General features: G+C 31.4%; 1 protein-coding gene across 2 annotated transcripts; it reads left to right on the top strand.

The window, feature by feature from the left end:
• Window positions 1-2,028: 2,028 nt before the first annotated feature.
• Cul3 (cullin 3) lies at window positions 2,029-20,038 on the top strand. Of its 2 annotated transcripts, none has more exons than XM_065502475.1 (11): window positions 2,029-2,283; window positions 11,767-12,150; window positions 12,213-12,476; window positions 12,542-13,039; window positions 13,109-13,279; window positions 13,347-13,514; window positions 13,583-13,697; window positions 13,763-13,935; window positions 14,004-14,227; window positions 18,686-18,824; window positions 18,900-20,038. In XM_065502475.1, the coding sequence occupies exons 1-11, from the start codon at window positions 2,224-2,226 to the stop codon at window positions 19,050-19,052; spliced, it is 2,349 nt and encodes a 782-aa protein (XP_065358547.1). In that variant the 5' UTR covers window positions 2,029-2,223; the 3' UTR covers window positions 19,053-20,038. The 2 variants fall into 2 exon arrangements, with proteins under 2 accessions (XP_065358547.1, XP_065358546.1); XM_065502474.1 differs by lacking the exon at window positions 2,029-2,283 and adding an exon at window positions 6,602-7,358.
• Window positions 20,039-21,775: the final 1,737 nt, after the last annotated feature.

The raw sequence follows: 21,775 nt of genomic DNA, 5'->3' as shown, positions 1-21,775 counted from the left end.
ATAAAAACTTATTGATAGTGAATGCGGACTCTGAATTGAATTACCATGAAAATATTTTACTTTTTTGTTTTTGGAAAATATAATGTACATGACATAAAAATAAATGGTTAAAGTTTGAGTTTGCTTAAAAAAGTGTCTACTTTTAAAGAGTGATCTCTTATTTGACGATAATTTACACCAATCAAACTGCAAAAAACTTAAAAAAGCAAAAAAAAAATGTTTAATAACTTTTTGTTTAATATCGTTTATTGTTATTTTTTTAATCTTATATTGTATTATTAGCCGTTATTTTAAATAAATCACGTTAAAAACTGAAAGATTACATAAATGAAATCAAAATAATTTAATTTTATTAAAATGCTAAATCTATCTTATCATTTTCATACATAACATTGAATATTTTGAGGAGAAAAAAGCTCTATCTTTCATAAAGTTTACAATAATGCTAAAATGTTGCAAACTATATGTGAGATTCAGTAGTTGCTTTAACAAAATATTGTAGATTACCAAATTTTTATAACTCAAGTAATACGGGAAAAACAGTTTTTTGGCTCTCCTGAAAAGTTGTGTTTTTTAAGATAGAGGGTTTTGAATATAGGCCTTCGATATAATATACATAACATGTTATAAATATTGCGTACAGATCAATGTTTATTACCTACCCATAGTTAAAACCAATACATTTTCCTTTTTTGTTCTACCAACGTTTCCAAAAAGGTTAAACTAGCATTTGTAACAATTTCAATATCAACAAACAGTGACCATAGTTTTTTAAAACTTTTTATTGCAGTAATGTAGAGTATACCCTGATAAATATTTACAAGTGGTAATTTTCAAAGATTAAACATTAAATATAAAATTATTTTTAGATTAAATGAAATGTCGATATCAAAAAATTGGGGATTTAAATTCAATAAAGCAAAATACTGTCGGCAATGACTTATAAAAAAAAGAAACACACAAGCATTTATATGAAGAATCTGAAAAAGTCGAAAAACACGTGATTACAAAAATTAACATAACTCTTTAATTTTTCAATTGATTTTTATTTATTGAAAAGCGACTTTAGTACATTTGTATCTCAGTCACCTTCCAATTCCATCTGGCATCTCTGTTTTCATGTTATATTTTAGTCAGTATTTTCGTTGATTCTTCTTGAGGCTGCAAAAAAATGAGAAATTTTTCACGTAAATACTTTTTTTAATTTAAAATAAATTACAAATATTCTGCAATAATTTATAACATTTGTGCAAAATTAACAAACTTAACAATAAATTAAACATTAAAATTAATAACAACCACGATAAATAACAAAATTTCAAGTGAAAAAATCTTAATGAATAATCAAAAAAAAGGTTAAAAAAACTATTGAAATCACAGTGAAAAGAAAAAAGGGGACACATAAAAAAAGGAAAAAAAAACGAAATGAAATAAAATTTGGAATGATGACAGTGAAAATTCCCTTTTTCTTTTATATAAAAGAAGAAAAATTACAGCCACAATAATAAAAACAAAAACAGTAATAAAAAAATCATTTTAATAATATTTTGCTTTTGTTTTTCTTTTTTTTTATTTATTACACAGGATCACATTCATTAGAGTAGTGACCGTCCGAAGCAGTAGAAGCCATCAACCAGCAACTGCACCGTGTGTAAGACATCAACATTAACAACAACAATAAGTGGAATAAAGTAAAAAACAAAAAAAATAGTTGGAAATCTCGTTCGTTCACCAATAAGGCCAGCAGAAATTTCTGCTTTGTAATTGTACCGATAAGACAGACAGACGACCAGCGAGCGACACATAGCCAGTCAGCCAGCAATTGCAGAAAATTTTAAGAAACAACAAAACAAGAAAAATATAAAGAAAAATAATTGCCGCACATTTGTTTTCTTTTTTTATTGACCTGTGTGTGCCTGCCTGCCTCCATTGCGTGTATTTGCCGCCGCTCCGCTAAAATACTATTTCATCAAGTCTATTTTGTCTGTATCTTTATTTCTTTTACACTTGTTTAGCTGTGTCTTTGTTTTTGGCCTGCTGCATTGTTGTAATTCGCTGGCAAAAAAAAAAACAAACAAGAGTAAAAGAAAGAAAACAGTAAACGCGAAATATTGTTTTGAATATTTGTGGTTTTTGCCGGCCGATCAGCACGATCGTGAGACAAACCACAATTTTGTTTGTTAAGTTCATAAAGTGGAGGAAAATTGTCGCCGTCTACAGACCATGAATATCAGGAGCACCGCTCCCAAGAAGGAGGGAAAGATGCGCATTCGTGCCTTTCCGGTAAGTAGATGATTAGATATTTTATAATTTTAAGATCAAAGTAACATATGTATGTATATGAAAGTACGTACGGTTAAGTTTGGAAAAAAGGTCTTTTTAAAATTGTTTCAGAAATCTGAAACAAGTTGAGAACTTTCCTTGAATTTTCCTGGAAGTAATGAAATTCATAGGTATTTAAAATTCGAAAAGATAAAATTGAAATTGCAACAGATATTAGATGTTTGCAATTGATTTTTCTATTGATAACACCGTGATACAAACGTGAACGAAAAAAATATTCAGGAGTTCTCATGTAGCAGTTCTGTATTGTGTGTGTCCATAGTGTATGAATCTAAAGTACGGAAAAACTTTAAGTTTTTCTCATTCACTTCATTTTAGTGAAATTACGGTATTCTTTACAGTTACAGTCATATATTAATAAACATAGATCGGAAATTCTCGTGTCAAAGAACTAAATCAGTAGTCAAAAAAATGGAAAATGTGGAAATTACAAACGGAATGTTGTATTTCCTTCATCTTAAATGTAAGGAAACGCTATTTTACATGGTTTTTAATTCCCTTATACATTTTGATAATCTATGATTATCAATGACAAATTATACAAAATTCCACATCATTGATTTCTCTAAAGCCAAATTCATCAAAAGTTGTTCAGGCAAAAAAAAAATGAACTAGAAGAAGTAACCACCAAACCCAGATCTATGTATATCTGCACTGGCTTTGAAGTCCGAGATTGTAGAGATTTGAGGTTATTATTCTATAATTGACAGCCACCTTGCAATAGCTTGCCTCCACTAGTGATACCCTTTGAAAAGTGAACAAATGGAGAGCGTGGTATAGATGAAAGCAGAAGGGGAAAGTTAAAACATTATGAGAAGTTTAGTTGAAGTTGTGTGAAGTTTAGTTTAAGTTCCAAGTCATTTGAAGGATTTGAGGTCAACCCGGTTTAGGTAACCATTTACTGTTTCTCATAAAGGCATTAGTATATTCTAACTTCATGTCTGATAGTTCACAAAGAATGTCAAATTACTGTTCCTAATAAAGACATCCATATATTCTAACTTCATGTCTGATAGTTCAAAAAGTCTAGAATCGTATCCTGAAACCTTATCCATAAATTTCCTAATGCTGGGCAATAGCAAAGTAAGCGAACAATTGTTCTATCCTCTTCTTCATTATGACAGCTTTTAAGAAGGCATTGTAGCGCAATGCAAGACTACTCGGATGATTACCAAGTTTATAGTGTTTCTTATTTGTAAGCGTTGTGATGTAAGAAGATATATTGCGCCTGACAGTTGCCTATTGGAATCGTACGCAGGTCAGGTTTGTCAATCTTCTTAAAACTTCTTCGAATAGCGTACAGTTCGAACACTTATCCAGTGCTTTTCACCAGTATCGGCTTGGTAACCCCATAAAATAGCCAGTTTACACACCGGGGTCTGATACACCATTGTATACATATAGCCTTCCTGTGCAGACATACATTGCCGTCGAAGTCGGGACAGTTTACTGTCAAGAATTACTCGCAGATATTTTGCGGTGTCCGAGAGTGTCAGTTCAACCGAGAAACTAGGAAACTTGTATTTCATCGCGAAAAGTATAAATTTGCACTCAGTTCACGGTTAGTGCTCCAGCGACTTAGTGTTTTGAGTGCATTCCCCATCCGCTATTATAACGTGAATAGATGGATGCCCGAGACTGTGATAAGACTCCCTCTGAGGGTTGCCTCTCTTTGCTGATTTTAGAACGGATTTATGATCATCAAATGAACTACAATTTGAGTACAAAAGCTCAGCCGTAATGAAATGTATATAAACTATACAACCTTATGTTGCGTTGTGATTCATATCTGAATGATTTTATTTAAAAAGAATTTTGGACAAAACTTTTTCATTCTTTCAACTAAAAAATTGCATGAAAAAACTAATTACAATTCCTTTCCTTTTAATCGTCGATGAATTCATTCAAATTTGAATTCAATTCCTATTTTGAGGCAAACTGAATGCATTCAAGAGTTTTTAATTCAATTCAAATTTTGTGCAACATTTTTTTTTTATAATTCATGGTGAATTATTGATCGCGAATCAATATTTCACATGAAATATGTTTCTCATTTTTCGTCCATCAACTTTGCTCACGTGAATTTTGTAAAAAAAAAAAATAAACGGCTGTTACGAACAAAATCAACTATTGTGAATGAAAATATCAAGAGGGAAATGGATACACCAAGTCTACAACATACATGAAATGCTTTTAAGACTTCATGTTAAATATTTAATATCTTAATGGTGGAGTATCGTACACATGTCAATGTTAAGATATTTAATTATTTTTTGTCAGCGAAGCAAATTCTAAAAAATCGTGTGTGTATGTTTTATTTCTTTGTGATTTTGGAATGAAAATCGTGCTGTAAATGTTATAAAAGAGTTGTGAAACTCATGGTTTAACAACCGTGCTAAAACATGAGAAAAACGCTAACATGATGAGTCTAACTAACATCTTGTTAGTGTTAATGTTAAGCATTTCATGTCAGTTGTAGACCCAGCCATATTTCATGGGAACATAAATTTCACATGTTATTGCCGAAGGAATGATAAAGCATTTATTTGATTAAGCATCATTTAGTCATTTAGTTAACGGACTATTTGCTGCTGATGTTCTTTCCTGAGGAACTTCAGGTTTTTAACTCCGGTTTTTACTAACAAAATCTAATGTGAAAATTTTAGAAAATCCTTCTTATTATGAGTTTTGTTGTCTTTTCTATAATTCTTCGACAACTACTATATAAAATACATGAAAATTTCGTCGTATTTATGGCGTTTTCTACAACAGTAATACTAATTTAACAACACGACTCGACAACGACACTCAATTATAATGAAACTTCTGTTACATAGGTAGGAAAATAGTAATTTTGCAGCAGTTGATGAAAAGTATTTCTATTTTCGTTATTTTCCACTCAACACTTGAATCTTGAACTTCATACTTTCCAATTAAATGCCGCAATATTAAAATTAGTGGAATGAAAACCATATCACATTATTTATAACTGTCACTAGGGTTCCTAAGTCCCGGTCGACACTGTGAAACATTTGCTGCAAAACATTTTTAAATTCTCTTTTGAAACTGCATTCGTGTCCACACAGTAAAGTTTTTGCTTTTCAGTTTTTGACATTTCTGTACAGTACGAATACGAACGAATAAATGTGGATGACATACTCAACAAAAACTTCATGTACATGAAACAAAATTCCCTTTTTCATTCCTCTTTCCCCTTTCATCAACAAACTCAAATGTTTTGCAGCAAATGTTTCACAGTGTGGACCGGGACTAATGGCGAACAATTTTCCGTGAAAAAGTGGGAATATTTATTTAGAAATTTCTGTATTTACAGTATTATTTCAGCACAGATGGCGAAGTGTATTTACAGTATTATTTTAGCACAGATTTATTGTGATTTGTTGCCAATCGAATGATTCGATTATATCCGAAGAATTTTCTGTGCTGAAATAAAACTGTAAATACAGATATACCCGTCACCCTGGGATATAAGTTTGTTATTCGTTTTAATTTTTACAGTTTTCATTCTTCTGTCTGTTGAAATCAAATTTCCGAATATAGCAAATAAAATACGAACATGAAACAAGGAAATCAAATATTCTGGGGGATCAGATCAGTACTAAATAAATCAGTCTCGCTAATATTTTCTTTCTTATCTAAATTACGCATAGTTGGGGTGTATAGACATGGGTCCAGTTCGTACAGAAGAATTTCACTGTATCGAAATAGGTTTATACGTATATTACAAAAATCGTATTTCAATGAATAAAAATAATTACCCCTTTTTACCCAATTATCCCCCAATTCTATAAATTCTCCCATCGCTACTCTAATTTGGATTGAAAATTTATTTCTAAAATAAAATCATTGACTTTATTGTCAAAAACAAAATTTGTAGTTAAATAAAAATAAAAAAAATAAAATATTTTATAATTTATTTGTATAATTTCTAATAAAAACTGCAAAAAATTAAGTTTGTGTTAAACGAGATTTGAACAAGGCAGCATTATTTTATAACAAACAATATTTTATATAAAAATTATACAATTAACAAAGAAATTAAACTGCTAATCTAAAGCCATTAAATAGAAACACTTGGTGACAGCAGCAGTAGTGAAGAGAAAAAACAAAATCAACCAGTTTAAGGAAACAATATCCGTTAAATAAAAGAAAATAATAAAGATTTTTGTTAATAATATTTGGAATTGAAAAGGGAAAATGCATTAAAAGCTAAAAAAACCAATGATTGTTAAGAATAACTTTAAAAGAAAGCGACGTCGTTGTGAGAGGAGAATATCTAATACAAGTGATACAATAAAATTGAAAATCTAAAAATAAATTAAAAAGATTTTCAAATATAACAGTAACTTTGATAAAATTTGCCACTTAAGAGAAAATTTAACGTGTTACTTAACTTTTATAACAAATTTAATTGTCTTAAACTTTTATTCTTTTAAATAACAAACTTTTTAAAATAACATTAGTAACAAGTGGCAACAATAAATCTCCCTAAAAATCTGCGCCCAATTTCTTAAGTTACTGGTGAAGCTCTAAAACATTTAATTAATTTTAAACTTCCAATGCCCAGGGAATACCGTCCTGGTGCATACAACCGCAACAAAACTTTGAATAATTCTAATACAAATTCCAACGGTGCCAGTGGTAGTAACAGTAATAATAATAACAACAGCCCCGGAGGCTATTATCGATATAATAATAGTGGCCCAAATTATACGGCCACTAACAATGGCAGTCGTTTCAGTGGCGACCTTAGACATCCTACAATTTCAAGTGGAAATGGCTCTGGCACTAGCCGCTTTCGCAAAATTTTCGTAAACAAACGTACAACTAATAAAGATGAACAACCCTCTACCTCAACGGTGTTATGGAAATCAAAACATTTTGTTGATGCGAACAAGCAGCGTCCAATATCTTACTCAACTTTCAATAAGTTAATTGAAATTCAACGAAAGTTTCCTTTATGGTTGCCGGACTATAAAACAAATGCTTTCAATGTTAGTATACAATTTTAACTCCCATTATTCTCAATCCTAAATACCTGTCTGACGTATGAAATTAAAAAACCATAAATATGTTAATTATCCAATAAACGCAAAGGATTTTCAAGTCTAAACTGAGTTTAGAATTTTATTTTAATTCAATTTGGGGTTACTTAAACAAATTTTCCCTGAATTAATCTTAACTCGTTTGATGAGATCCCATCTACAACAACACGTTTAGAACGATCTCTGAGAAAGCTTGATATAAATCAAGACATGTTATGACCGACACCAAAAAATTGTAGAAAAACGCACCATGACATACCCTATTAAACGCCATAATAGAAATATCTAGAGGCACCACTTTACTTTCGCCAAAACGGTGAATGGAACGACACAATTTTTCCGATAGAAAGACTAGCAAGTCTACCGTAGAGCATCCTCTACGAAAGCCATACTGACGGTCGATGAGTAGAATGTTGGACTCTAATTACTTCACAAGATGGTAGTTAACCATACACTCCATAACTTTGGAAAGTGCAGAACAAATTGCTATTGGGCGATAATTTTCACTCTCCCTTTCTAGGAATTGGATGTTAGGTGATGAATAAATTTGCGACACCACCATTTCCTACTCTAAACAGCATGCTCGGGCTTTTAGGTATGTCATTTTTGAGCACCCAAGGAAAGAAACGAAGCCTTGCTTTGGAACTTTCCTTCCAGTCACTGTGAAGTTACATAGGTCATTAAAAATGATAAGTTCATTGGCGCAGATAGAATTACCATGCTGATGCTGAGAAAGTTTGATAGCCGGGATTTGGGTTTATGACGTTGTTCTTGAATCTTTCCGTCAAGGTCCTACCTATACCCAATGTCTCGAAAATCCGTGGGTTGAGTTTATGATGAAGATACTTAACCTTTCCGTTAAGAGCCTAATAAAATCCGATATTTGGCAATTGGGTAAAAACGCGAGGGAGTATTGTACAAGCCGATCTCTATGTAATCTCCAGTCACTTTCTGGCATAAAACCCGCTAAAGCCACTCAAGTTTCATAAGTAGGGGGCGGATTTATATGCAAATGCATGTTTTTTCTCGAACGTCCAAATACAATGTAGACCAATTATCTATCCGAATCGCACATTTTGCTGCAAAATGGCATCGATTTGTTAGTGCATATTTTTGCATATTTTATTGATAATGCATATTTTGTTATATTTTACTTCAAAATGCATATTTATATGCATATTATGCCAATTTTTAATAAAAATAAAATTTGTTTGTCATTAATGGGCAATACATTGTTTCGACAAAAAATTTTGTTATAGAAATAGCAGTAAATGTTATCGACTAACTTCATTTCTCTATCAGTAATTGAAAATTATCATTTCAAAAAATTTTTCTTCAAAAAAGTTTAGTTTTTCTAAGTATCAAAAATTCATTAAATGTATCGAAAAACATTCATATTTGTATTTATTGCAAATTCGATTTATAAGAGATTTCGTTATCGAAAGATTTTGTAACTTCACATACACAGTTACCGCTCCTGACAGTCATTTCTACGAGACTGTCGTAAACTAGTGATTTTGGATAACTTAGAGACAAATGCACTACACAATTAACATTTAAAGTTCCCACACTATAGATTACATAGAGACACTTAAGTGACAATTGTATTTATGCTAGATTCCATGGGATGTATAAAGTAACCAATTGACTTCTCTTTGCATTACAAATAGCACGTCAAATGACCCAAAATATATAAATTGGAGTCAGCCAAGTGATCAGATATTATTTCCGTCTATAAGGGATACATTTACTAATTGCTGGGTTATTACGAGCACGATAAAAATATTGATGATTTTAAACGGAAAGTCACAATAGAGAAGCTCTAAAGATTATGGCTTTAAACAAGTATTCATACCAAGATGTTACAATTAATATATCGTCCATCGTTTTTCCAGAAGAAAAATTATTTTAAAAATAGTTTTAGAACTTTAATAGTCTAATTCCTGGTATAATTTAAAGAGTTCTAACTGCTGGCAACAGTGTTGTGTATTTTTTGGACATTTCGAATTCCATACTTAATTATTTTATGTTTCTGCACAAAAATATAAGTGCATATTTTTTAAATTTTTAGGTCATATTTTGATTTTTTTGAAGCATATTTTAGGCGCATATTTTGCAATAATAAATGCATGAAAATCCGCCCCCTATTCATAAGCTTTGAATCAGCATAAACCGTGAGAGTGATGTTCCACTGGATTTATAGAAAGGCTGCCTTCATAAATGCTTATTGCAAAGCAACACTGCAATGGATAGTGTTCATAAACGCAATAGATTTAGTTTTGGCAATTTCGAAAGTTCATTATTGTATGGCAATGCTTTTCAATGAGCTACATCTGTCAAATTTGAGAACTGTTTTTATTTATGATTCTTTACAAAACATTTATGCGTTCATAAATGTCACAAAGTATTGCTTTGTCTTGTTATTGCTTTGCATTACTGCGTTTATGAAGTCAGGCAAAGCCTTTGATATCATCAGTCATGCCACCCCTTCTGTTATCCATGGCAAACAACCGGAATAGATGGCTCGTGAGTAACTTGACTAACTCACGATCCATCTATTCGGTCGGGACTGATGACTCCCTGAATTTCCACATGGCGTTGCACTATAGTTCAAAGTATCACTTTTTCCGTGCTAAATTCAAATTTAGAAGTTGTTATTATTCATTATTTTTTGTTGTCAATCTGTTACTAAAACTCCAATGCAAATTCGCAATTGGTTTTTGTAAAATACAAAATACTGCTTGACAGCACGCCTTCAAAATCAAAGTTTCAATACATTTTTAAAAAATTGTGAATAGTATCAATATTGTATTGTAACATTTAACCGTTAATTGTGGAAAGTGTGTGAATAATTTAAATAATGTTTAAAATGGAAAACAACAAGACGTCTCAGTACTTAATTTTTCTTTCCTAAATATTTGGAAACTATTTCCCTTTATATTAAAAATTACAATTTTTAAACATAACCTTAAAGTAATTTCTTTTGATTACAAATCTTTAATTTTATAGAAGCTTTTAAAAAAATGTTAACGTTTGTTAAACTTGAAATAAAAAGAAATAAATATATTGAAATGTTGTGAATTCATTTCACTTTATTTCATACTCCGCATTTTTGCGCTTTCTGAGTAATTTAATTTTTCTATGTTACTGTGCTATAAAAAAATTAACTTTTTGAAATTTGGCTAAAAGAACGTCCAAAAGACACAAAGTATGATGCTATTATTTAATATATTGTGAAGAAAATTAGTGCTCCTGTTATTCCTAAGGGCTGTAAGAAATTATTGGATGAAAAAGACCGCCATTTTGTCTACAATTACTTAAAAGTAAAATGTCAAAAATGCAGAAGAAAGGAAGATAATTTTCGAAATGAAAACACTATATGGCTTAATGGTGATATATGCTTACAGATTTGTATCTTTGGTTGCCAATGACATCCACAGTACACATGGTATTAATACATTCGAAGCAGACGATATAAGACACAGACGAAGACATGGATCGTTTTTAAAATTGAACATACCCTAATACATATCCTAATATGGGGACCCCAGGCCGCACCCCTGGTGGGCTCATGCGATCAAAATTTAAACTCGTCAACACTTCTTTACGCATGTCAAATTTTATTCAAATCTAACTAAGGACTAAGGATTTAGAAATTATAGATTTATTTCCCTCTTTTTTTTCTATACAACTGTGCGAAGTTTTATCTGATTCCCAATCGGCCAAAGATTGTCAACACAGCACCAGCTGTATCAACCGGAAGTTTTTTCCCCAGGGATGGCAATCTGCAATTGCAAATCAAAGCACATGGATGAAGAATCCTTGTTGGCTACATATCACTGTTAAAAAGGTGATCATACTAAGAGAATGAATATTCATTCATGAAGATGGCGATGATGAAACTGTTGAACATCTCCTCTGTATTTATCCTACTCCTACCAGTCAAGGAACAAAATAGTGTGATTTTCCTTCGCTGAAACCGTCCCCCTAGGCATGTTAGAAAAGATCTTCACACGAATATGACTGGATCTTGATTAAGCTCAATTCCGCATCGAACATGCATTCCACAAAATATGTCCAGCCTGCGTTGAAGGTCCCCATAATACCCTTCACCTTTTTGATTGACTTGATTCTACGCATAATAATTAGTTTTACTATAAAGCTTTTTGAAAAAACTTTTATAGGAAATGTGCGGTTTTAATTTGACCCACTGAAAATAGGATGCCCTTTCATATTTATTTATATTTTAGGAATTTTTTTTGAGTTCTGCAAAAATACTTTTGTACTTATAAAATACTCTACAAAAACCATTGCATTTAAATTTTACATTTTCCAATTTATTTTCTATCTTCCGCAGGCCTCTATGGATGAGAAGTATGTGGAAACAATATGGGCCAGTTTAAAAAACGCTATACAAGAGATCCAAAAGAAAAACAATTCGGGTCTATCATTCGAACAGCTCTATCGCAATGCCTACAACATGGTACTACACAAATACGGCCATCGTTTGTACTTTGGTTTGAGGGAAGTGGTAAAAGAGCATCTAGAGGAGAAGGTGCGCAAAGATGTGCTCGAAAGTTTGCACAATAATTTTCTGCCAAAACTCAATCAGGCCTGGACTGATCATCAAACATCGATGGTGATGATACGCGATATACTAATGTATATGGATCGTGTATATGTGCAAAATCGTGAAGTGGAAAATGTCTATAATTTAGGTCTAATACTATTTAGAGATGAGGTAAGCTTTTTTGAATATGAAACATTTCAGGAAATATTTTATTTTTATCTTTGCTTTTGAAGATTGTACGCTATTCGGAAATCCAGAAGGCTTTGCGTGAAACCCTTTTAGGCATGGTGATGGATGAACGCAGTGGCGAAGCTATAAATCATTTAGCTATAAAAAATGCTTGCCAAATGTTAATGGCATTGGGCATTAACTCACGCTCCGTGTATGAGGATGATTTTGAGAAGCCCTTCTTAGCCCAATCAGCTTCTTTTTATAAATTTGAATCGCAAAAGTTTTTGGCCGAAAATAATGCTAGTGTCTATTTAAAGAAAGTAGAGGTAAGTTTCATAATCGAATTTTATCTACAATGTTAAGTAAATCTTCAATCTGTTTTCGCCTTAAGGCTCGCATCCAAGAAGAATCGGCCCGGGCTGCTCTCTATTTAGATAAAGACACTGAACCGCGCATTGTTAAAGTTGTCGAAGATGAACTCATCAAAAAACACATGCGCACCATTGTGGAAATGGAAAATTCAGGCGTGGTTTATATGATTAAAAACTCTAAAACCGAGGATTTGGCCTGTACCTATAAATTGTTTTCTAGACTTAAGGAGGAGGGCCTGAAAGTTATTGCCGACACCATGTCGGCCTATTTAAGGGAACAGGGACGCATGTTGGTCAAAGAGGAGGATAATGGCACAACAAATCCCATAACATTTGTACAGAATTTACTCGATCTTAAAGATCGTTTTGATCAATTTCTTCATCACTCGTTCAATAACGATCGGCTCTTCAAAAATGTCATCTCATCTGATTTTGAGAATTTCCTTAATCTGAATACAAAATCACCGGAATATTTGTCGCTGTTCATAGATGACAAATTGAAAAAGGGTGGCAAGGGCGTAAGTCTTAAATTTTATATGAAAATTTGAAAAATGAAATGAAATACTAAATTATTTCCCTATTTCCAGATGACTGAACAAGAAATTGAGGTCATATTGGACAAGACTATGGTGTTGTTTAGATTCTTATTGGAAAAAGATGTATTTGAACGATACTATAAAACTCATTTAGCCAAGCGTTTACTGCTCAATAAATCAGTCTCGGATGATTTTGAAAAGAATATGATTTCGAAATTAAAGGTGAGAGAATTTAACAATAAAACTTATTTATTCTTGTATTTATTGTATTTATCTCCCCCTTTTAAAGACTGAATGTGGCTGTCAATTTACTTCAAAATTAGAGGGAATGTTCAAGGATATGTCTATATCGAATACCACCAATGAGGAGTTCAAAATCTATATAAATAATCATAATATTAATTTAACTGTGGAATTTACCTGTAGGATACTCACTACCGGTTTTTGGCCTACACAAGTAAGTTCTCCCATTTAATACTTTCTGCTTAAACTGAGAATAACAAACTTAAATGTATTTTTCAATAGACTTCCACACCCAATTGTAATATACCAGCGGCGCCCAGAGAAGCCTATGAAATATTTAAGAAATTCTATCTGGATAAACATTCTGGACGTCAATTGACATTACAACCACAACTGGGTAATTAAGAAATCATTTAAATTTATAAAAAGCAGTGTATGCAATTCATTCTTAATATTGTATAGGTAATGCTTGCCTCAATGCCGTCTTCTATGGCCGCAAAGTTATCGATGCCGCGGCGGCTGCTGCCGAAAAGGACAAAGATGCCCCCAGTTCTAGTATGTCCTCGTCCAGCTCCAGTGGTTGTACTATACCCGCTACAACGCGTAAACATATTTTAACCGTGTCCACGTATCAGGTATTTTAATAATTTATTTTATCTATTGGACCTTCTTTGATGTGTTTTGTTAACTTTTTCTGCGTTAGATGTGTATACTGATGCTGTTCAATAATCGTGAGGTCATGACCTATGAGGAAATTCAACAGGAGACCGATATACCAGAACGTGAACTACAAAGAGCTATACAATCGTTGTCGATGGGCAAACCATCACAACGTCTACTGGTGCGAAATTCAAAAACAAAAACTAAGGACATTGATCCAACGGATGAGTTCCTGGTGAACGATGCGTTTGTTTCGAAATTCCACAGGTATGTTTGGTTGGCGGTGACTATCAGAAAAATATTGCATATTTAACGAACAACTCCACCAAAAAATTTTAATTTGACAAAAAACGCTAATATTACAAAAACTCTCATTTCACAAAAAATTACGAATTTCAAAAAAAATCTATTGCACTATTTGCGTAACTATTAATATTAAGATGGGCTTAAAATTATGATAACATACTACAGTATCTCGCAGATCTTACAAGGAACGGGGATTTCTAGAAGATCTTGAAAATATTAGACTTCGAAGAAGTTTAGTTGGTATACCATATTCAATAACCTTGGAAATGTATATCGATGGCTTAATATAGAAAGGTTTTTTTTTACATATTCTGGTAGACAAAACTCAAATAGATGTCCCTTAAAAAATTCAGTTTCCTATGTTGACGAATAACAGATTTACAGTAATTATAAAAAAAGCCCTAACTCATTTAAAAAACCGTTTGAAAGACAAACCATCCAATTCTCATGGCAACGCGATATATTATGGCCAGGATTTGCGAATTTTTTATTTAATATATTTATTTTCAACAATCTAGCCTATTGGCCATAACCGGTTATAAATTTCCACTTAAAATTGGCACCAAAGTAGATTTCAATGCAGTAAACATGAGACATTACAAATTCGCGGTTTAATATAATGTAACTCACGTAGGCAAGTATAATCCAGAGTGGTAGAGCCTTCTGAGTCCAAAAGCCAACAGAGATGAAACAATATCAATCTGTTTCTAAAAGTTGAGACTGATGCTAGACAGTTGATTAGTCAAATCATCATTCTTATATAAATGGAACATAATAGTTTCAATGATAGCTCTCTATAATATCGATAATATCCGAATTGAGCTGCCTTGCAAAAAAATTGATCATAACTTTAGAATTAGCTGACAAATACTTATTGGTCGAAATATATTTTAGGTACAGGGACAACATTTTAATTCTATGACGAATTTTAAAAAACATATTTATCTTCTATCATATCGATATCCCTTCACTGTAGTCAGCTTATTATATTTTCATCGGAACCACATTTTTGATATACGCATATTTGAATTAAATTTCGGACTTTTTATCGAAAGAATATTTTGGGAAACAAAATTTTTATTTAAGTAAAAAAGTGCCCTCCTTCAATGCACTAGTTGTTTTGTTGGATTAGATGCTTAACTTGAAATAACTCCATAAAAATAAATTAATTGTTGCTAAATCACAGACCTGAAAGTTCTCATGCCGTAATTTAATTGTCACGTGCTGTGGCACCGTCTTGTTGTTCACATCAATGTCATCCAATGTAGGCAGAAAGAACTCTGTTATCATGTCGTGCATAAATAACAGTCGTGATTTCTTGATGGTTTGTGTTCTCTGAACTTCAACTGCATCTGAAAATTATGCAAAATTTTAAAAAATTCATGACAAAATTTGAAATATTTTTTAAACAACATGAAATTATAAGGGTTTATGATATTTCAAAAGGAAAAATGTAAAATTGTTGACTCTTTTTTTAGTTCCATAAAATTTGGAATTACCATAAAGTTATATATTCTGCCTCCTTTTATGTGTTAAAGTAAGTTTTCATATATATTCATGACAATTTTGGTTTTGGAAATCAGTAAAATTTTGTCATATATAACTCGATATGACAAAAATTATCTTTTGAAAATTCCCATATGGGTCGATTATGGATGGCAACAGAGCCTTAGTTGCATTGCCAGAGAGCAACTACAAATTTCTGGTTGCTATTTGGCCACAGAAAATGATAGCTGCCAGGCCTAAATGTTATAACAGGCAACTAAAGTTCGTTTGCCATCCGTAATCGATCCATTATAGTTTTTCCATTCGTGTAAAGATCAAGATCGCATTTAAAATTTTAACTCTCATAATAGCTATAATTTTGAGTACAAAATTATTAAATGGTGATAAATTTCGGTCGAAAATATTATTTGGATATTTTGAATATTTTTGGATTTATCTCGGATAATAAGTACATAACAAAGAATATGTATATCGAATGAAAGGTATTTCAAAGGCGACGTATAACAAGACTTTGACATTTGAATTTTGTTTGCATATTTTATTGATTTTTCCTTTTTAAATGGAAATTGGAATGGCTTCAATTTACATTAGATTATGTTTTTTTATCTTCTTTAAATTCCAATTAATTCGCAAAAAAATAAATATTTAATTATACCCTTCACCTTCGTGAGAAAAGGGGAAAAAAGGGATTTTTTTTTTCATAATTCGGCTGTATATATTCTGGATGCTTATTAGGGTGGGTCAATTTGTTCGAGCCCAAAAAACGTGGTAAAGCGTATAGCAAATTCGTAATCTACGGAAAATTCTATGAACTTTTTCAGAAGAAACCATGGTTCTAAAATCAAAATCGAGCTTCCGGTTTTTTACGAGAAGATTTGGAGCTCAAGACCTCTTTTGCTAGGAGACCTCGGGTATGTTCAATTTTAAAAATAATAATATTTCTTCGTTTGTGTTCCGATTTCAAAAAAATTACATATATATAGAATCTTCTCGTCGAGTACTACATATAACATCTCGTAGCTATATATTCTTTATACATCTTCTTAGAAATTTTTTTAGATAACTTAAAAAGAATAAAAGCACCTTTTTCCCAAAAAAAATAACGAAAAATCGCCTTTTTTTAATTTTTTGAAATTTAAGCATAACTTTGTTATATATACATTTCTTGTTAGTCCTATAAATTAAAAATAGAGAAAATCGGAAAATATTTGAAACCGCGGTCATCAAAAAACTGGAGTAAGGTGGGTAAAAATGTTAAAAATGTATTATTCAAATGCCAATATCTCTTACGCTATAAGAGATAATTGATAGCTACGAGATGTTTATATGTAGTACTCGACGAGAAGATTCTATATATATGTATTTTTTTTGAAATCGGAACACAAACGAAGAAATATTATTTTTAAAATTGAACATACCCGAGGTCCCGAGGTCTCCTAGCAAAAGAGGTTTAGCTCCAAATCTTCTCGTAAAAAACCGGAAGCTCGATTTTGATTTTAGAACCATGGTTTCTTCTGGAAAAGTTCTTAGAATTTTCCGTAGATTAGGAATTTGCTATACGCTTAGTAGCCAAAAAAATTGACCCACCCTAATGCTAATAGATAGCGGTGTCGATTAAGCCATGTCCGTCTGTCTCACTGTTGAAATCAACTTTCCGAAGCCGCCAAATAACTTACATACATGATTCATTTTTTTCGCTAAATATTAAAAAAAAAAATTTTAAATTTAAAAAAAATTTAAAAAATTCGAAGAAAATGTTTTTCCAAAAAATGAAAAAAAAAACAACTTTGAAAAAAAAAATAAAGTCAAGAGAAAGTCAAGTTCACAAAACATCAAATAAAACTAAGTAAAATAATTCCCGGGAATTCTCACAATTTCCCGGGATTTCGGGATTGAAAATATTGCGGAATTATTTTGAAAGTTACAGATTTATTTTATAGATTAAACAGATTGGTTGTGGTTTATTGCCAATCGAATGATTTGATCATATCCATTTTTTCGGTAATAGTAACAGAAATATTCAACTTAGTTTGCTTATAAGAGCATAAATATACGAAAAACCGTTTTCTACACTAACTCATGATTGTGGAGGTGTTTGGCAAATTTTAAAAACAGATTCTTGTTATACTCGATAACACCTACCATAAAAATTGTGTTACTTCCCAGGTATTTCTACTTAATCCTGTTTTTTTATCAATGTGTTATCAATAAAGTCGGGTATCACAACCAGACTTTTTACAAATTGAAATTTATGTTCTTAAAGGAATTATTGAAGCATTTCCAGTGCTCGAAACTTCTACTTAACAACATGATAAGGCTGATTGTTTGAAAGAATAACAACATTAAAGCTGCTAAAATCTAGAGAAATAGATAATTCATAAAATTACTAGAAGATGGCACTGTGTCTATAAATATTAGCAATGGGTTGCAGACAGTCAGTTTATTGTTGGCGCTGTTAGACTTAACATCAACTGCATTCTTGTACATTATAACGGGTGTTTTTAAAGTGTGTGTATTAAAAGAGAGTGACTATTTAAATTGTCGTGTAAATTTAAATAAATAAAGTGTTGTTACAAATTGCTTTTATTTGCAATCAAAAAGATTCCGTTTATTTAAAGGAAATAAACCACCGTTTTTAAACGGTGAAAACGTAACAATATTTTAATAAAAATACATTATTGAATCTTTAATGATTTTTTAAACAAATTTACTGGTTTTTGAAATAATTTAGTACTAAAAAATTCAAGAGAATTCCTGGGAATAAAAAGATTTTTTTTTTAATACTTCCCGGGAATGGAAAAATCTAAATTGTTATCGAATTTAGTACATTATTCTTGAGTTTATCCATTACGAACAAAGCTTCTAAGGGACAAAACAATATATGATGCTAATGGTTCTTCATTTACTTTCCAGAGTTAAAATTCAAACTGTGGCTGCCAAAGCAGATACGGAGCCAGAACGTAAAGAAACCAGAGGAAAAGTTGATGAGGATCGTAAGCATGAAATTGAAGCAGCTATTGTGCGTATAATGAAAGCACGAAAGCGTATGCCGGTAAGTTTAAATTTTAATTAAATACACCTAAATTGTTTAAACAAATAATAATTTGCTAATTTTCATTCTTTACAGCACAATTTACTGGTGTCAGATGTAACATCTCAATTGAAGTCCAGATTCCTACCATCACCCGTCTTGATTAAAAAACGAATAGAGGGTCTGATCGAAAGAGAATATTTGGCCAGAACGCCCGAGGATCGTAAAGTTTATGTTTATTTAGCTTAAATGTCAGAAACAAAAATCCAACCGCGCAGAGACAGACATACAAACAAACAGATAAAACACAAACACGCTTTGATAGATTTTTGTGTTGGTTTTTTTTTAAGAAAAAGAAAAAAATTAAAAAAAAGAAAACAAGAACCAATTCTCCAATCATGCATTATCATAAATAAGAAGAAGAAGAAAAACACACACTCCCTCGAAAACACCTTTATATCTCCTAAACACCCTACACTACATACACACCTACACATACACACACACACCAACGTTTATTCATATAAAAATCCTATATATAAATATATTTTCAAATGTGAACTCTAAACGTGGAATAGAAAAATAACAATCCAAAATTTATATTTTCAACTAAAAACAAAAACCAAATGATTGAACTATTTTTTTAAAAGGAAATTGCAAATGTTTCTCGATCTCTCTTTCTCTGTGTATTGGAAAGTTAACTGAGCTGACAATAGAGTGTGTTTGTTATTAAAAAGAAGAAAAAAACAACAAAAAACAAGGACAACAATGTCAAGTTTTATAGTTAGTATTTTTTTAAATTATTTAAAATCTTAAAGGATTATACATATATATTGATTGATTTTTATTTTCTACTCAAAAAAACCAAGAATATAAAGACAAATTTGGATTACTATTTTTTTTTTATTTTATAAAATTTAAAAATTTTTGGAATAATTTTCATTCATTATTTTTTTTTTTTTTCAATTTCTATACTGTTTGGGTTTAGTCTTCCTGTAAACTAATAAAAAACAAAAATAATCTACACCTTGAACTGAAAATGACTTTAATAAACAATTGTGTGTATTTTTTAAAGAAGAGTTTTAGCCTTTAAGAGAAAATCTTTTTAAAATTAAACATTCATTTTATCCTCTTAACAAAAATTGTTACATTTTCATTCCCCTTCAATTCACAGACCTTGAAACAAAAACAAAATTGTGTAATTTTTAAATAAATTTGTTACATATTAAGCTGGATTTATTTCAACACCTTTTTTTATTTAAATTTTTTGTTTTGTTTAGTTTATTTTATTTTTGTTGCCTGATCTAATAATAATACTTGACTAGAATTGCAAAATTAAAAAAACACTCTACCCTCCAAATATCATGCTAAATAACAACAACAACAACAACAACAATTTCCCCAGCCCAACAGTCTCTCTACCCTCTCAGTCCCTTCTCTCCTCACATGCAAAAATAACTTTACTCCAGCAAAACAAACAATTGAAACTTAAACAAATATTTCTTTAAAAATTAAAACAAATAATAAAAAGTAATAAAAACAAATTAAACAAAAAGTTTGAAAAAAAAACATCATTATGATTAAAATTATTTTCATCTCCACTCCGCTATATCCAAATATTTGCCTATAATTTGCAAAATATGAAAGTTTCAGCAGGTTGTTTAATACTATAAAATAAATACAGATCTAAGAACATTTTTAGAACTTGTTGCCAATTCATCATTAGTTCTAGAACTAAAACATATAATCAACACGACTTAGATTACACAGACCAACACATTTTTAACCCTGAGACTAGATTATGCAACACTGCTCCTGTCAACAGGCATCTGTCAGTTGACTCCTGTCAAAATTTGAACAAGCTGAGTCATTTAGTTTGTGTTTGACAACCATTGATAGCAGACTACCTCGTGACTTGAGGAGAAATTGGAAAAAAATTGAGTTTCGTCTGCTCATTAAGCATACACCCTTATCGGGAATCAATGGGCCTTTTCGGAAATGCATCACTGTGCTGCATCTGATGCGCAGTACATTCTAAAATGCAAAAGTTGCCAACACTGCAAATGTCTTGAGGTCTAAAAAGCAACAGTGAAACAGATGATGCGCAAAAACCCATCAAACAAGCATCACCAAAATTGCTGATGCATTGTCTGCGCATCAGCATCGCAAACTAATCCGAGATGCGCATCAAATGCAGCGCAGTGATGCATTTCCGAAAAGGCCCAATATTTCACATGAAATATGTTCCCTTTTCCCATTTTTCGTTCATAAACTTTGTTCACATGAAAAAATTCCCCATGTTGTGAAATTTTTGGAAGGAATTTTGTAAACAATAAATAGCTGTTACGAACAAAATCAACTATTGTGAATGAAAAGTTTAGGGGATGGCAATTTTCGCTTCGAGGGAAATGGATATGTCATGGGAACATACATTTCACATGTATTTCACGATAGGGATGAATGTTAAAAAACATTCGAAAACTAAGTCCATTATTAAATTTTCAACAAAAATATTCTGATCAGATTAATTCCCGAACATTCTACAAAACAATTGACTAGCAAACCCTTTAGTTCCCGTTTTGGAGCTATGCTTTAAAAAATTTGAGCTAGTTGGGCATGATCCTGAATTCAAATGCAATATAAACGTATTAAGAACTTTTTTTGTCGTTGATTAATTCGGATTTTAAATTGAGTAACTAATTCTTTAGTAAATTAATTATTCACTATTTCTAAATTATTTATCAAGCTCTATCAACGTTGCAGAATCTTTGCTTAATTAAGTGGTGTTGGGGAATTACACAATAAAGGGAATCTGTCCAAAGTTTGATATCATTGTCAGTGAACGTTACTAATTCAGGCAGTGCATTTACCATGTTAGACAAAGATGTTCAAAATCATATATAAGACGAACTCTTTTTGCTTTTCTTGCAACAGAACTTTAGTTTGCAATATTTGTGTTTATCATTCGATTT

The sequence above is a fragment of the Calliphora vicina genome, chromosome 2 (genome assembly GCF_958450345.1).
Source record: "Calliphora vicina chromosome 2, idCalVici1.1, whole genome shotgun sequence".
Taxonomy (NCBI): domain Eukaryota; kingdom Metazoa; phylum Arthropoda; class Insecta; order Diptera; family Calliphoridae; genus Calliphora; species Calliphora vicina.
The sequence above is the reverse complement of the archived record's forward strand: the minus strand, read 5'-3'. Positions and strand labels throughout refer to the sequence as shown.

What these genes read in the sequence shown, in the direction of transcription:
- Cul3 (XM_065502474.1), top strand. Translation starts at nt 6,924, where the DNA reads ATGCCCAGGGAATACCGTCCTGGTGCATACAACCGCAACAAAACTTTG. An exon ending in TAACCGTGTCCACGTATCAG is followed by an intron (nt 13,936 to 14,003) that starts GTATTTTAATAA and finishes TTTCTGCGTTAG; the next exon opens with ATGTGTATACTGATGCTGTT. An exon ending in AAGCACGAAAGCGTATGCCG is followed by an intron (nt 18,825 to 18,899) that starts GTAAGTTTAAAT and finishes CATTCTTTACAG; the next exon opens with CACAATTTACTGGTGTCAGA.